The 16,976-nt window shown below is 36.9% G+C and overlaps 1 protein-coding gene across 4 annotated transcripts in view; it reads right to left on the bottom strand.

Moving 5' to 3' along the window:
* The window catches only part of ssbp2b (single stranded DNA binding protein 2b), a 75,001-nt gene that overhangs the window by 40,065 nt on the left and 17,960 nt on the right, over nt 1–16,976 (bottom strand). For all 4 annotated transcript variants that reach the window (XM_079862014.1, XM_079862012.1, XM_079862015.1 and 1 more), the window contains 3 exons: nt 11,300–11,372; nt 9,658–9,719; nt 9,489–9,573 (listed from right to left, as the gene is read on the bottom strand). In XM_079862014.1, coding sequence (XP_079718140.1) covers nt 9,489–9,573; nt 9,658–9,719; nt 11,300–11,372 — 220 coding nt within the window. The remainder of the gene's footprint in view (nt 1–9,488; nt 9,574–9,657; nt 9,720–11,299; nt 11,373–16,976) is intronic.

The following is a 16,976-nucleotide window of genomic DNA, read 5'->3' as shown; positions in this document are numbered from 1 at the left end:
AATCTGCCTTTTGATTTTAAGGACTATATCAAATTGAAAGTATTCACTTATGGAAAGCGAGCTTTAGATGAGCCAATGGTGTTATTGGATGCAAATTTATTCAAAGCATATGCAAAATTATGAACTCCCATCTATCGGCTTCTCATCTCTCTATTCCACTTCAGCTCACGTTAGTGTAGCCGGAGAAGATTTCACTGAAGTGGGGGATTTTATTTTATATATTTTATATATTTAATTCTCCATTTCTGGGCGAGCTCTTGCTCCCGAAACATTAAAAATAAATCTTCTTCATCGCTGAAAGAAAAAAAATTTAGAGAGAGAAGAAAAGACCACCTGCATTTCCCAAATCCCATTCGGCATCCCTATCCTGCATTATGAAGGAGCTTGTCAGGCAGTGAGTGGCCGCCTGCCTCCTCTTCCTCAGCTCCCCGACTCGCTGCTCATTCATCATTTACACAGGCAGAGGCAGCCAAACCTCAAATACCTCGTACCGCCAACTGACATGTCTCATTCAAACACTGCAGCAAAAGTTTCAGAGCTTCTTCTGCCCAGAAAACATTACAGCAACAACCTGAAACCCTTCAAATTTCAAAATTCATTAATTAATGTTTCAAATACATGTAGGTTGGCTACAATTCTATATACAAAGTAGGATACTACCTACAAAACCTAATATGCATTCAAGCCAGGGTTATTGTTTACTAAAAAACGACTAAAAATAGTTTTTGTTAATTGAAATGAATCTGAAATCAAATTAAATATATTAGATGAAAAACTTAAACGTAAAAATCTTAAACACGGAAGTATTGCCTTTCGCAACTATCTGAAATAAAATAAGTTTAACAATAAGTTTAACAAATTATTACAATTGCTAAAACTAAAGTAATAATAAATTAAAGCTAAAAATAAATATTGAAAGTTCAAAATATGAATAAATACTATAATATATATAAAATATATATATTTTAATAAAAAGTCATTTGTATTAATTATTAGCTAACATTAATATATAAAACATATTTTATTGTAATTTTTTATTTTAGTTATAATATTATTATAAATAATATTAATATATAGCTATTTACATTATTATTTTAGTTAAATATTGATAGAAATATTGTAATTACTGACAGAATTTTCATTTTTGGGTGAACTAATCCTTTAAATAAAATTTTGGCATGTAGTCTTCCAAGTATCTCTCTGTTAAGTAAACAATATGGTCAAGAAATTATTCAAGACTGGTAAAATAATAATTAAACAAAGGAAGAAACAAGAACAAGAAAAAACAACTGAATAAAGTTACTAATTTCCAGGTATTCCTATGCGAGGGAGGGACTGATGGATGGATAAATAAATACTTCTTTCAATTTCGCATTTTTTACAAAAATACTACCAATACTAGAATACGCTAAGAACTTATTTATTGTAGTATTGACTCGCACCGAAGTATCTGTACATCCTTAAATACAAGCGCTTATGGCTCAGTAACATTCAAGCCATTTAGAAAATCACCCTTTTTCATAAAGCTGAGTATATCCTGAATTTCAAAGTGTGCAATCAGACATAAAGACTAAATGCATATCTGGGATCGTGTGTGACAATCGCATCTAATGCATAATGCCAAGAGAGGAAGAACACTTGTAATGTAGAAAGCATTTTAACAACAATCAAAAGAAAGTCAGGCCATTCGGAAATCGTATTACAAGGGTGGCCGTGCACTCAAAGCAAATGTGTCCGAAACGCGTGTCTCGGAACAGGCCGGGGTTTTTTGCGTCTTAATCCAGTTAAAATCACGGCAACATGAGCCCAACAGGAAACTGGGAGCAATTCAATCTGCAATTCTCCTGCTTATTAGGAAGCTGAGTGCTGGCTAGCGCAGGCTTGTGAGCTTAGTGCTGCACCAGAGAACAGGGCCGCTCACCACAGCCAAACCCAGAGACGGAGAGCCTAGTGCTGGGGAAACAACCACGCCACACAGCCTTCTTCCGGCCCCCTCGAGAAGCCATCGATTGGAGGTGCGGAAAGAGAAAAGGATGAAGCTTATCCCAAAGACTCTTCCCAAAGCCCACGACAAAGCCATGAATACTGTGGAGGCCGATCTCCCTGCCAGACTTTAATCCGTGGAGAAAAAAAAACCCCGATGAGGATGCTTGGGGCAAAGCGACTGCACATCGACTTTGATCTGTGCAGAAGTTGACTTTATTGTGGGGGTCTTTTGAAAGCTGTGGTTTGAGCAGCCAGCTGTTTAAGATGGGAAGGAACCTCCCAGAATCTTTAACTCAAAAGGATGTGGAAAACAGACTGAGAAAACTGACTGATCATGCCGAACCAAACCATATATGATTTACATTCAGACTTCAAAAGCAGATTGTAAGAGGTTTAACACATACTCCATTGGTGCAAATCCAGACAGTCTGCATGTGACGGGCATCAAATCCCCATTGCTTTCACACTTTTGGACACTTTTGAATCAACAGATCAGAAGAATGAGGACAGAAAAGCATAGGAAACCATAGTGAGGATTTCCCACATGAGCACCAAAGCTCAATGTGTCCTGAACTGTTAGGCCACAGCTCAAACACCCATCTGGCACTGGTAGCATGAACCATATACAGCATCTGGACAAAGAAGACAGATGCAAATCCCAGTTGGTTAAAGTGATGAAGTGGTAAATCATGATTTAAAAGATGATTATTTGTAGCACAGCATTTGGTATCAAGATTGTGTGCCATTTACAATTGAATTGAGACCAGTTTCATTTCATTTCTTGAATTTTAATTTAATTTTAACTGATGTAGCAAACAGGATGCAAACTGAATTTAAGGAAGTAGAATAAAAAAATGTGTAGAATAATTGTATTTTTTTTTTAACAAGAACAATTATTAAAGACAATTTTTTTTAAAGATGAAACTATGTCTTGTTTGAAAGCTTCAGACAGTTTTAAGTTTCAAAATATCACAAAAATGTGTTTAATTTAAAAATATTAAATGCTTTTTATTTTATTTTATATACATTCAACACATTTATGGAATATAACAGGGTGGAAGAACAATTAGTTTCCCAGAATGCAATTTTCTGTTGAATTTCTCTGGATTGTAAATTCCACTTCATTTACGTCCAATTCAACTTCCTGTGTGGTGCGGAAAACTCGATTCAAATTCTCATGAATTGAAAATAAGTAAATTCTTAAATTCAGAATTTTTTCACAATTCTGATACTACAACATAAGGCTATCAAATGAAATGAAATTACATAAAATAAAATACGATTTCTGTGAATAATCGTGACTAATGCTACAAATAATGCTACTTTTCTCAGCCCTAGAAAAAAGAATGTAACTGAAACGGTCTCTATATACAAAAACACATTCAACCTACAATAGAGGTCAGTTATCTGTAAAACTGCATGATGTTAAGCAATGCCACCAGAAAGCTTTTAGAGGCCGTCATGACATAAACGCATATTTCAGATGATCCACCGTCACTTAAGAAATGAGTTCCCTACCGTTTATATGATTGTGGTCAATCAATGGAAAACCAAATTAGGTTTCCAAAGATCACATTTTGTTGGGATAAGAAGTAAAACCGTTTCCAATTTAAGCATTAGCAAGATCACATTACATATCCCAATCGACTTTACTATCATGAAGTGACCATGAGAATGGATACCAGGATGAATTTAGGTTATATTAATGTGCTAATAATGAATGAAACTGGGGACGTCCAGGCTCCTTTGCTCTCTGGGTTCGCCTTGACATATCTTCTGCTAGCTCGTGTGACGCACATCCCCGAGCAACAGCAGTATCAGGAGCATCCAAGGGCCTGTGCCTGGATATGACAACCACACACTTGGCTCTTATCGCGAAGAGGAAACCAGCGTCAGCGTCCTTATGGGACATTAGTCTTGAGCAGATCGCATTAAACTCTTATATCTGCCTGAGGATCAATTAGCATGGCATTCAACACCACTCGCAGGACCCTCGGAGTGCATTAGAACTCCCCGACAGCCCAAAACGAACACAGTGACACGGTGTAATGAGGGAGAACAGACTCGGCCGCCATGTCAGTGTATGGTTTTATAGTAACTCCATTAACGTGACCACCGACAGAGAAGTCATTATGCTGAAAATGAACTGATGCGAGGCCGGGTCAAAGACCTCAGCTATGGAGGAAGCCATCCGAGGGCCAAAAAGCAGAAGACCCAGAATGAGAAAGCAAAACATGTCATGTTCAAAATAGCATACTATTCATACTATTTCTGCTGTATAAATATGAAAGTTTTTAATATCAATTGTAAAGAGAAAATGCATCTGAGAATTATATTGATTTACAATCTGTAAATGATGACATTTTTCCTTTATACACAAACCTGTTATTTTTATATAATATATGATCTCAGGGTTTGAAATGAACTTTTTCACTCACCGGCCAATTTGGCTACTTAATTTTTAAGTTACAGGCCATTCAGAGCTTCTACAAGCCAAAAAAAAGAGAAAAGATATGAACCAGCTTAACTACGTCACAGCTATATATACACTCTCAGAAAAAAAGGTACAAAAGCTGTCACTGTGGCGGTACCTTTTCAAAAGGTACACCTTTGTACCTAAAGAGAGCATTTAAGTCCCTCAAAGGTACATATTGGTACCAAACGTGTACATATTAGTACCTAAATGGTACATATTAGAACCCTTTTGAAGGGTACTGTCCCAGTGACAGCATTTGTACCTTTTTTCTGAGAGTGTATATATATATATATATATGTATATATACACTCACCTAAAGGATTTATTAGGAACACCTGTTCAATTTCTCATTAATGCAATTATCTAATCAACCAATCACATGGCAGTTGCTTCAATGCATTTAGGGGTGTGGTCCTGGTCAAGACAATCTCCTGAACTCCAAACTGAATGTCAGAATGGGAAAGAAAGGTGATTTAAGCAATTTTGAGCGTGGCATGGTTGTTGGTGCCAGACGGGCCGGTCTGAGTATTTCACAATCTGCTCAGTTACTGGGATTTTCACGCACAACCATTTCTAGGGTTTACAAAGAATGGTGTGAAAAGGGAAAAACATCCTGTATGCGGCAGTCCTGTGGGCGAAAATGCCTTGTTGATGCTAGAGGTCAGAGGAGAATGGGCCGACTGATTCAAGCTGATAGAAGAGCAACTTTGACTGAAATAACCACTCTTTACAACCGAGGTATGCAGCAAAGCATTTGTGAAGCCACAACACGCACAACCTTGAGGCGGATGGGCTACAACAGCAGAAGACCCCACCGGGTACCACTCATCTCCACTACAAATAGGAAAAAGAGGCTACAATTTTGGACAGTTGAAGACTGGAAAAATGTTGCCTGGTCTGATGAGTCTCGATTTCTGTTGAGACATTCAGATGGTAGAGTCAGAATTTGGCGTAAACAGAATGAGAACATGGATCCATCATGCCTTGTTTCCACTGTGCAGGCTGGTGGTGGTGGTGTAATGGTGTGGGGGATGTTTTCTTGGCACACTTTAGGCCCCTTAGTGCCAATTGGGCATCGTTTAAATGCCACGGCCTACCTGAGCATTGTTTCTGACCATGTTCATCCCTTTATGACCACCATGTACCCATCCTCTGATGGCTACTTCCAGCAGGATAATGCACCATGTCACAAAGCTCGAATCATTTCAAATTGGTTTCTTGAACATGACAATGAGTTCACTGTACTAAAATGGCCCCCACAGTCACCAGATCTCAACCCAATAGAGCATCTTTGGGATGTGGTGGAACGGGAGCTTCGTGCCCTGGATGTGCATCCCACAAATCTCCATCAACTGCAAGATGCTATCCTATCAATATGGGCCAACATTTCTAAAGAATGCTTTCAGCACCTTGTTGAATCAATGCCACGTAGAATTAAGGCAGTTCTGAAGGCGAAAGGGGGTCAAACACAGTATTAGTATGGTGTTCCTAATAATCCTTTAGGTGAGTGTATAGCTATATATACATTCATTTCTTATTCAAACAAAATCCCTCTCATCTCCTCTCCTCCTCTTTCATCCTCATCACCAAAAATGTGTTTTAGGTGGAGAGATCAATTCAGTACAAAGAACATAAAAAAAAAAATTGTAGGATGTTGGAAAATAACGATGTCTTTTCTGTTAACCAAGTGCTTTTTAATCTGCAATGCAAATGAACAAGCGCACAGTTATTTGTTGCGTAGTGATGTGCATGTACAAGTAAGCCAGATATGAGCTGATTCTGCGCAATATGCTATATTTAATATATCATGATGACTCACGAGTTGAGTACTTGCGCTAAATCTGAGCAGATTTGGCTTACACGAACTTCCCCAACAAAGTGAGTAAACATAATAAGAAACACGCCAAATTAGTGATTTGACAGCGTTACCCGCCACAGTTCATTTTCACCCGCATTCATTTCACACCCCTTTATTATATATAAAATGTCAAATAATAATATATACAAAATGTAAATGTATTTCTGAGATATACTGTGAGTGGACAGCACTCTGAAATGTTTATCATCCCATATTATCCATTAAGAAACAGTAGTATCCAGTACACATTTCCTAATAACCAGTATACTAGTATGCCCTTGCGAACACAGCCAGTGAAAAACCACAGCCGGAGGGAGAACCATCCCATCGCACTCATGGAGAGAGGTGACATTTTGACCTTGTCTTGGAAAGTGACCTCTAGGAAGCTCTCTTTGGAAGTGTTCTCAGAAACGAGCGCTCCCTGAGGGAGGATGAGGAGAGGTGAGAGGGAAGGAATGAGGGCTTTATTCCCTCTTGCTATGGCTTTTATTCTTAGCACAAAAGCCACCGCGCTGACGCTGGCACGTAGGATGGCACTGCACGTCTGCCTGAGCCTCTGATATCCTCCGAATTAGGATGCGAACAACTCCCTTGTGCAAGTTTATTACATTGCCGGGAAAACGAAGCACATGTGCCACGCAGCCCAAACAGAATCGAGCAACATCTGTAAGACGATGTGAAACGGTGTTCACTACCCACTTTATTTTCGTAATTTTGGAGTGAAACAGGATATTTAATCAGAAACAAATGTTTTGGAAAAAATGCTTTTAAGATATTAATTCAGCAAGGATACATTAAACTGATCAAATGTGACAATAAAGATATTCATAATGTTATAAAGATTTCTATTTCAAATAAATGCTGTTTTTTTTGTTTGTTTTTTACTTACTATTCATCAAAGAATATTTCTCAAACATATTAAGCAGTACAACTTTTCAACATTGATATTAATAAGAAATATTTTTTGATAAAAAAAATCAGCATATTATAATGATTTCTGAAGGATCATGTGACACTGAAGACTAGAAAATTCAGATTTGAATCACAGGAATAAACTACATTTTAAAATGTATTCAAATAGAGTTAATGAATATATATATAAAAAAACTCAAATGTACTAAGATTTATATAAAAAAAGTTTTTTTACAAAATCACAATAGTACTGTCTTTTGGTTAAATAAATGCAGATTTGTTGAGCATAAGAGACTTCTTTCAAAAATATTTGGAAAATCTCAGAACCTTTGAGTGGTAGTGTATGAGTGTGTGTGTATATATGCATTAAAGGGATGGTTCGGAGTAAAATGAGCCTAGGGTCCTTTGCACCATGACCTCAAGCTAAACCCCCCCCCCCCCCCCCCCCCCCCCCCCCCCCCCACCCCAGAAGCTTTTTTCCCCTTGGTCGAACATTATTAAAGTTAGAGCTTATTTAGAGATATCAGCCGGATGGCTTAGTGCAGGCGCTAATGGATCCTATGATGTATCTCATAAATTACCCCACTAATAATGCCCAGAATGGTACCACACTTCTACAGTAGAACAAATAGGTTCTGTACTTATAAAACGAGGCATTGGAAAGTTTGTAAGTACATCAGGAGTTTATTTAAATAACACTTGCCTGACGGCTAATGCTACCGCTAACCTGGACGTCGAGGTCACTTCCGTGATTTGGGAAAAGCCCGTAAAAGTCCTTTGCAAAACTCACAAGTGTAAGGGAAAAGCTAGTGAATTTAACACTCCATAGAAATATATCCTATTTTTTTTTTTAAGTGTTGGCAACTTAGTGTTAACTAATAATTGTCATTAGTGCATTCCTGGAACTGGGCGTCGTTACACTACATCTTTATGCATCGCTTTCTGCCAGGACTTTTACGTGGTTTTCCTAAATCATGGAAGTGACCTCGACGTCCAGGTTAGCGGTAGCATTAGCCGTCAGGCAAGTGTTATTTAAATAAACTCCTGATGTACTTCCCAATGCCTCTTTTTATAAGTACAGAACCTATTTGTTCTACTGTAGAAGTTTGGTACCATTCTGGGCATTATTAGTGGGGTAATTTATGAGATACATCATAGGATCCATTAGCGCCTGCACTAAGCCATCCGGCTGATATCTCTAAATAAGCTCTAACTTTAATAATGTTCGACCTAGGGAAAAAAAGCTTCTGAAGGGGTGTTTGGCTCGAGGTCATGGTGCAAAGGACCCTAGGTTGAAATTACTCCGAACTATCCCTCTAAGTGTCATAATAGAGTAAGAAAAAGGATTCGTAACAACATACAAAATACACATTTTGATAAAATACTCTTTTCTTTTTTGTAGCAATGTGCACTGATTAATCATTCATAATAAGAACCAGAAACACATATTCATAAACTTCATCAATTTAGATTTTTTAAAACTACAGTCATAGCTGCAAAGTGCATTATAGTTGCAAAGTGTATTTGCTGTACATTGGCAATTAGTCCCAGTGAGCAGCCGATGTATTGGACGGAGATGTTCTCGTTTGACAATCTAGCTCTCTCTGTAATTACTCCTGTTGTGCCTACACTCCAGACGCTCCCAGAGGAAATTCAGCTAATTGGTGCTGGAAAGAGAAATGAGTTTTGGGGCCAAACCAGTGATCTTCGGCATCGCTGCGCTCTTTACTCGTCTTCTAAACTGCGCTTTTGAGGTGTGCGCTACAGCAGACAGTGTGTTTGGGTAAAAGAAAGCGTGTCTATAATTGAACGTTTACATCTCCCTCCAAGGTGAAACGAGGAGAACTTTAGGTCCCGGGTGCTCTTGTTTGCGAGAGTTAAGGTGACCAGCAGCCCGAGGTACACGGGAAATTGAATCACACTTCCTTCCTGTAAGACTCAGCAGCATTTGTTCTTACTCAGAACCACACTGCAAAGAATAAAGCCTTTCAGAAGCACAAATATCACTGCACTGAAGCACTACGGCCTCATGGGAAATACCATTTGCATTGTGAAGTAAATCACAATGCAGCTGATAAACATCTCTATCTATCTATCTATCTATCTATCTATCTATCTATCTATCTATCTATCTATCTATCTATCTATCTATCTATCTATCTATCTGTCCCATCCATCCATCCATCCATGCCCTGAGCTTTAAGTACTACACCACACCATTCATTCAGCCATCAATCCACTGTGAGAGTGACTTACGTAGTCATGGAATGCCTTGGCTTCACTGGAATGCTCACAGGTTTCTCTCCTTTCAGGTGCTGCACAATACAAATCCCAGAATACACTGCAAAACACACAAGGATGGATGAAGCAGCAGCCATGAACAACACATCAGCACATGAGAAACATTTAACAACGTGAATCTTACCACCACCATGAATGTAGGAATCCTGGAGGCTCTCCTAACGTTATGTTCTTCTCCCATCTTATCTGGAAAGAAAGGAGAAAAAACCCACCGTAAACCTTGTTCAATAGACTTTCTTTTCATTAAATGTCCATCAGCATGTTTTTTTTTTTGTACTCAGCCAGGCTAACTGATCAATACGGTGTCTACTTTTGCCGAGGTTGTGATTCCCCCTTGTGTCAGTTCCAAAATATATCAACATCTTTGTCAATGGATAATGCACATCTGTTCACAAATGTAATTTGAAAATGTAAAATTTGTCAAATCTGTGTTTCATTTAATTTCAGAATAAGTCCAAAAGAATATAATCTCAGATCTAATTTAATGGAAAAATTCAATTACAGTTTATATTATCAGAAAGAAAAAAAAAAAGAAGAAGCAAATTCCAGAATTTTTGGCTATTTTATTAGTTACCTAGAAATAATGCAACAGAAACAAAAATAGTTATCATTTTACATCATAACTTTTCTTTGTTTGAGAACATTGTTTATTTCCGGGTTTAAATGGGATTTTAATTTCCAGATTTTCAATGTCCACTACTGTTCTTTATTTTATTTTTTTACTGTTTTTGAAAGAAGTATCTTATGTTAACAAATGCTGCATTCATTTGATCAAAAATACATAAAACAGTAATATTGTGAAATATTATTACAACTTGAAATAACTGCTTTTTGTTTAAATATATTTTAACATGTCATTTATTTCTCTGATCAAAGCTGAATTTTCAGCATCATTACTCCAGTCTTCAGTGTCACATGACCCTCCAGAAATCAGTCAAATATGCTGATATTCTGCTCAAGAAACATTCATTATTAAAAATGTTGAAAACGTAATATTTTATTATAAAACAGTGTAATATTTTTAAGAAAACTGTGATTGATTTTTTCCCAAGCATTCTTTGAAAGAACAGCATTTATTTGAAATATAATTTTTTGTAACATTATAAATGTCTTTACTGTCACTTTCAATCAATTAAATTAAATGTGTAAATTAAATTGACAGAATTTCACTTGGGCCAATTGAAAAATTCAGATGTGACCAGTCAAATGTTGAGTTGGGGAGGTTAGAATTGTTTTACAGTGCATTATTGTGATTTCTAAGATGGCTTGTACTCTTAAGCGTGTATGACTCATATGCAAATAATGGTGAGACTATAAATATCAAAGCAGTGCTTCAAAATGTCATGGTTTCCTTCACATAGATCAATCCCACAATGCCTCAGTGACATTGAAAGGAAATCATTCAGGCATAAATGATTGTGATTTCCCTTAAAGTATTGCATCACAAATAAGATGAGCAGCTGATACAGAACAAAGCAAACATGCGCTTTTCGCCATAAAAAGTGGAATGAGGTGATGATCAACATGCCAGCACTGCTCCAGCGTTTCTGCTGAAACAATTTAGTCGTTTTTACAGCGATGCACTGACTCTCCTCCAATCCCATTAAGTGGACACCAAACATCTAATGTGTCCTGCTTGCTCAGCATATCATCTGCGTGTAATTAAATTAGCTGGAGCCCCAGGGGGCGGGCCGATGCTTACGAGGCCGTGTGCCTGGATGGCACATCGATAAGCAGGAGCTTAAATAAACCCGCCGCTGGCTCACCTCTGACAGGAAGGTCTGTGCCGACTTCTGGGCTCCTACATGTAACAAGTACTCATACACGTAGAGTGCTAGCCTGCAAAACACAGAGAGAGAAAATCTCATTAATTCATGTAAGATGCACTATTCAATTCTAGTTTCTTTTCAGATATTTGGATAATAATGCAAATGTATCTGAACAAAGGCTACATACTTCGGACTTCCAGGGCCCTATTTTATCGATCTAAGCGCACGGCGCAAGCGCACTTTTGCTAGTTTAACGACGGGAAAATGGTCGGCGCACCCAGCGCATGGTCTAAAAGGGTTGTCTCTGTTCTCTTAATGAGTAATGGGTGTGTTTTGGGTGTAATGTGCAATAAACCAATCAGAGTCTCATCTCCCATTCCCTTTAAAAGCCAGTTGATATTCACATGGATGGAATTTGCGAGCGGAAAAACTGAACGCTTCTCTAGCGAGGAAACGGATCTGCTCGTGCACGAGGTTAAAGCGCGCAAACAGACCATCTACGGGACAAAGTGCACGCATGTTGTGGACCAGGCTTATATCTACAAATTAACATTGAAACGTTTGTTGTCACTAGCTATGTTTCCATCCAAATTTGCGAATTTAACTTGTGCGCCAAATTGGAATATCGCATAAATTTGCAAATATTTATTTGCAAATGAAGCAGCGTTTCCATCCAGTTAGTCGAAGAGAATAAAATCGTCACTTCCTTATAAACTGGCATTAAAAATCACTAAGAAAAGTAGGAAAAGTCACTGTAATCGATATAATAATTTTCATATATAATGAATTACTTGTGTCTCAGAGCGTGCAGACAAAGCGCAATAAATGTGACATCTTGCGTTTGGAGAAAGACACCTGCTGCTCAGGAACGCAGTCGTTTTATACAGTTCTGGAAGGTAATTAACCACTTTGACGACAGCCTTTGTTCAAGCATTTCAGAACAACCAAAACAGCATTTTAGATGCTGTGCAAAAAGATTGTTCCGCTGGTTAGTCCAGTTATGATTTTTTTTTTTTTTTTTTTGGTGTACATAGAGGAATTTATTCGGTAAATGTGTTTCCATCGTAGTTTTTTCTTAAATGGAATTGAATTTCCATCCAGACTTTTTTTTACGCAATATCCCAAAATGCACATAAAAATAGGTGGATGGCACATAAAAATAGGTGGTTTGATGAGAAAGAGATGAAATGGGGTTGCAATAAACACTTCAAGAAGGCGTACAACTGTAGCAGCGGATGACTATTATTATGTTGTGCGGATCTGAGGAACAACTGATGACGGCATGGTTTGATCTAAGGTTGACCAATCAGCAGAAAGGGGCGTTTCGTTCCTGCCTAAATGTATTTCCAGTTGGTGCATTAGAACAAAGTGTGAAGAAAACTACAATAAAAATATGAAAAACTACATGAGATTAGATTCTTTTATATATATATATATATATATATATATATATACACGAGAGGGGTCAAATTTGCAATAAATAAACAGTTTCTTAGTTTTTACGAGAAAACTACCTTATAAAGTCAAATGCAAAATTATTTTGTGATTCAAAAATAAATCAAGTATGCAATTTGGAACATTTGATTTATATGTATAAATTGCGTAAATCAAATTAGTATCTGATTGATTTCCATATGCTAAAGTGGCCATGATTGGAATTGAAAATGTCCGATTGAGTGTGACTTTTGCTGTTCACACTGTCATCCAAAACAAGTGAATTTGAACCACATAGACTGAAGTGTGAACATGAAGTACAGCCAAAGTTTCTAAAATCAACAAATGCCAAATGCCATTCATTTTTTTTTTTAATTTAATAGCCGTAGTGACACTTCACTCTTCTAGCAGGCATAAAAAATAAGGAAAAGGTCACGCAAAGAGATTGCACTCGAACAGAGGCCACAGAAAGACAAACTTTACATGCAGATCAGCTTTCCTGATGCCAAACAATCTATCAAACAAAATGAGACGTCAGAGGCATCACTTTAGCTGTCAGCATAGCCCAAAAAGTACCATTTCCTTTGAATGATGAACATGGTGACTGGGAGAAGAGAGAGAGGCCCACGTTCATTTATCGATCTGAAGCGTTTTCAGATTTGATCACTTAACTCAGCGAGGTCCATTTGCGAAATATTTATACTCACCCAAACCATCAGTGTGAGATCTGTCTTTAGTTTATATAGCCTAACAGTTAAGGCATTGCCAGGTGGTTGCCAAGGTCCATTTGGTTGCTATGCGGTTGCTTGGGTGGTTATTGAATGGTTCAAATCAAATGAGCTCACTCGAAGTCTCCACGATCCATAGATTCCTCCTTCTGTGTAAATCTATGGGGTTTTTCATCTAATTTATTGTCCGCCATACTAAAATTGAAAGTTTCAACACGTTTGAAAGTTTACAAAACAGTGCTAGCACACCAGCACATGATTTGAGTTATTATTCAAGCACAAGTAATGGGGGACTAGTTAAAGTTAATTCAGATTTTGCTCTATAAGTATTCTTTCTAGTCTAGTCTAGTCTAATCAGATTGATATTAGGAAAATAATGCAAATGTAGCTAAATAGTTTCACAGGACTTTTTACTTCCAGTCTTAAACCTACAAATTAACATGTTGTTGCCAATGTTCAAAAGCATACTGTATATCACAATATCTGAGACCTAATATATTAATATTATACAAATATTATAATATAAAGGTTGTGAATAAAGAGTCACTTATTAAACTCACAGTTTTCACAGTGTAACCAGTGTAACATTAAATCCCCAAATTAATGTAGACTCAACATAAAGAAAATATAATTTACTTAATTGCCCAATAAATAATAATAAATGTTAGCCACAAAAATGGAGAAATAAAATCGATGCTGCATAATTTTATAATGTTGGGCTAAATAAATCATTAAATAAATAATTTAAATAATATAATGGACTAGTTAAAGTTTAATTCTTTCATTTAGGTTTGCAATTTTTCTGATCTATATGCATATAATCGCATATGAATATGCTGCACAGTCAAATGTACAATCAATACAGCATGTAAAACCAGAGAACAGCACTTTGATCAGCTGAGTTCAGCCAGTATTCACTAGTAGTGATTTTACTTTCGATTACAAACAGTTCATCAAACGCCCCCTTAACCCTGAGTGTCAGATACTGATTAAGAGACAAGACCAATAAAACCTGATTTATTGCACATCTAATTCATCCTTTCCAAACTATGAAGAAACTTATGTCCCAACAATCTCAGTGCAAAACAACGAGTATGAAGGCAGCAATAATGACACTGAGGGAATGGAGAAGCCCAATGTGCCACAGCGCATCATTTTAGTACGAATGCAAATGAGTTTCATAAGCATTTTGCTCTTCCTGTCATTACCAGAGCCTCGCAGACTCAGTGGCCGGTCGGTAATATGCCTCCAAATGAATTCTAATGAACGACCAGTACAGAGCTTACACAAAGAGACGTGCGTTCACTTATCAGCGCCAAAATAAGAGCGTGTGGAATGTGAACGATCGCAGGTAGAGAATGAATGACGAGACAGGAAGAGAGAAGGAATATTAGAGGAACAAAGGAGCACGAGCAAGGGCTATGTGGTAAGGATAATAACTATGGATACTGACGCAAATAGCGACGAAGATGAAAGGATCTGGGTGGGTGAAAAAATGGGGGGCAATTAATACTCTAGAGGTCTAGAAACTTTGGTAATGTCATGCTGATGGGTATGATGGGGGGAGAGGCGCAGTAAAAAATACCCCCTAGCAGGTCTGCACAATGAACTGAATAGAAAACACGAGTACTGAAACATTTAACGGAGAAGCTCAGAGAATTTTAATCATCAAACGTTGAAACATAATTATAGTATAGGCCTATATGTTCTTTTGGGCTATATTGTAGTATCTGTATACACACACACACACACACACACACACACACACACACACACAAAACAGAAATCTCTCTCTCTCTCTCTCTCTCTCTCTCTCTCTCTCTCTCTCACACACATATATATATATATATACTTCCAAAAACGAAAACTTATTTTTTTTAAATAAAAACAGGATTATATTATTATTTATATAATAATAATAGTAGTAATAATATTTATTTATTTATGGATGCACAATATATAAAAATTTAAATGATATTGCAACATGGCCTAGTGCGATTATTAAATGGCAAAGGTTGTCATTTAATTAAATAAATATATGCGCTACAGATTTCAGAGTACGGCCTAAAAGGAATTCAAATTCAAATTCACACAAAATGATGTAAAAAAATAGCGAGTATACTATGAAACAGTTGGTTATGTCTTAAGTAAATGTAAACAGTTGAGAAGTAAATGCATGTGTACAGTATCAGTATTAAACCTGTACATTCACTCTTAAAGTGACAGTAGCCTAATTTTCACGCTGCTGTGCGGTTTTTAATGTTAAAAAAACCTCACTGCTTTAGACTGGATAACTTTTGTAACTTTCATAAGGATGTTTAATTTATACATGTTATTTTACATTTGCTTACTATATTAAATTTCTGTGTTAGACCTACCTGAAAAACCTGAAAAGCACCGTTTATTTAATTTGTATCTTTGTTATACTGTATTTACTTGTGCTTTTGCTTGTAATTTGAGGTAACACTTTATTTTACAGTGTCCTTGTTACATATGTTGCATGTACTTACCGTAGTAATAACAGTAAATTATGCATAATTACATGCAATTAACCCTCAACCAAAACCTAACCCTATACTAAGCACATGTAGTTAATTATAATTACTCAGTATTAAACATATAAAGACACCTTAAAATAAAGTGTAACCTAATTTGATTATTTGTTTTTATTTTATTACTGACTGTTTACTTAATTTTTTTTATTTACATAAGTTAGGCTAGTAATTTTAGCTGTGGTATCGAAATTGGAGTAGAGAATTGTGAATTTTCACTGGTATCTAAAATTTTGGTGTCATTACTGCCTGTTTTTGCCAAAACATTTTCATGGCCGGAAAAAATATTTATGACCGGTAAGTTTTCTTAAGCTGCACACGTGTAAATTAATACAGTGCAGCGTTTCGCTCTGAAACATGAAACAGCCAAAATGAAAGCTCGATGATTTAACTTCCGAAGATTAAGAACTTAAGATGCAAGTAGCATTGTAAATTTAGTTGTGCAACTATAAAAAACTTTTTAATTCTGATCACTTACTTACTGGTCTATAAATAAATAAAAAGTGTGCATCAAAATCAATGTGCACAGGGTGAAAAACATCTTGTAGTGTGTGCCTGGCCTAAGCAAGCTAGATAAATACATAGTTGGGAAGTTGGCGCACAAGCCAACATGACATATTGATGAGCAATCGATGCTTAGACACATCCTGATGCAACTCAAGACAAACAAAACAAACCGAGAGAAACGTGATTTCTAATGGTCATTCCTTCAGTGGATAGTTCCACTGTATCTGTGCAAATGACTGTTTTTCTGTCTGTGTTTTTCTGTCTCTTCCCCCTTGAGATAAAACACTGATGGGAGGGGGTGTGGGGGGTGGGAGCATTAATGTTTCATAACAGTGGGGAGGTCCAGATTCGGACAAGAGATGAAAGGAGTGTTTGGGTGAATGGAGTAATGAGAGAAATGTGGAAAACATTGATGACCTATCTGCTCTGAGACGATCGGCACCCAAACAAAGA

The sequence above is a fragment of the Squalius cephalus genome (assembly GCF_949319135.1).
Source record: "Squalius cephalus genome assembly, chromosome: 24".
Lineage (NCBI taxonomy): Eukaryota > Metazoa > Chordata > Actinopteri > Cypriniformes > Leuciscidae > Squalius > Squalius cephalus.
This window is presented reverse-complemented; position numbering and strand designations above follow the sequence as displayed.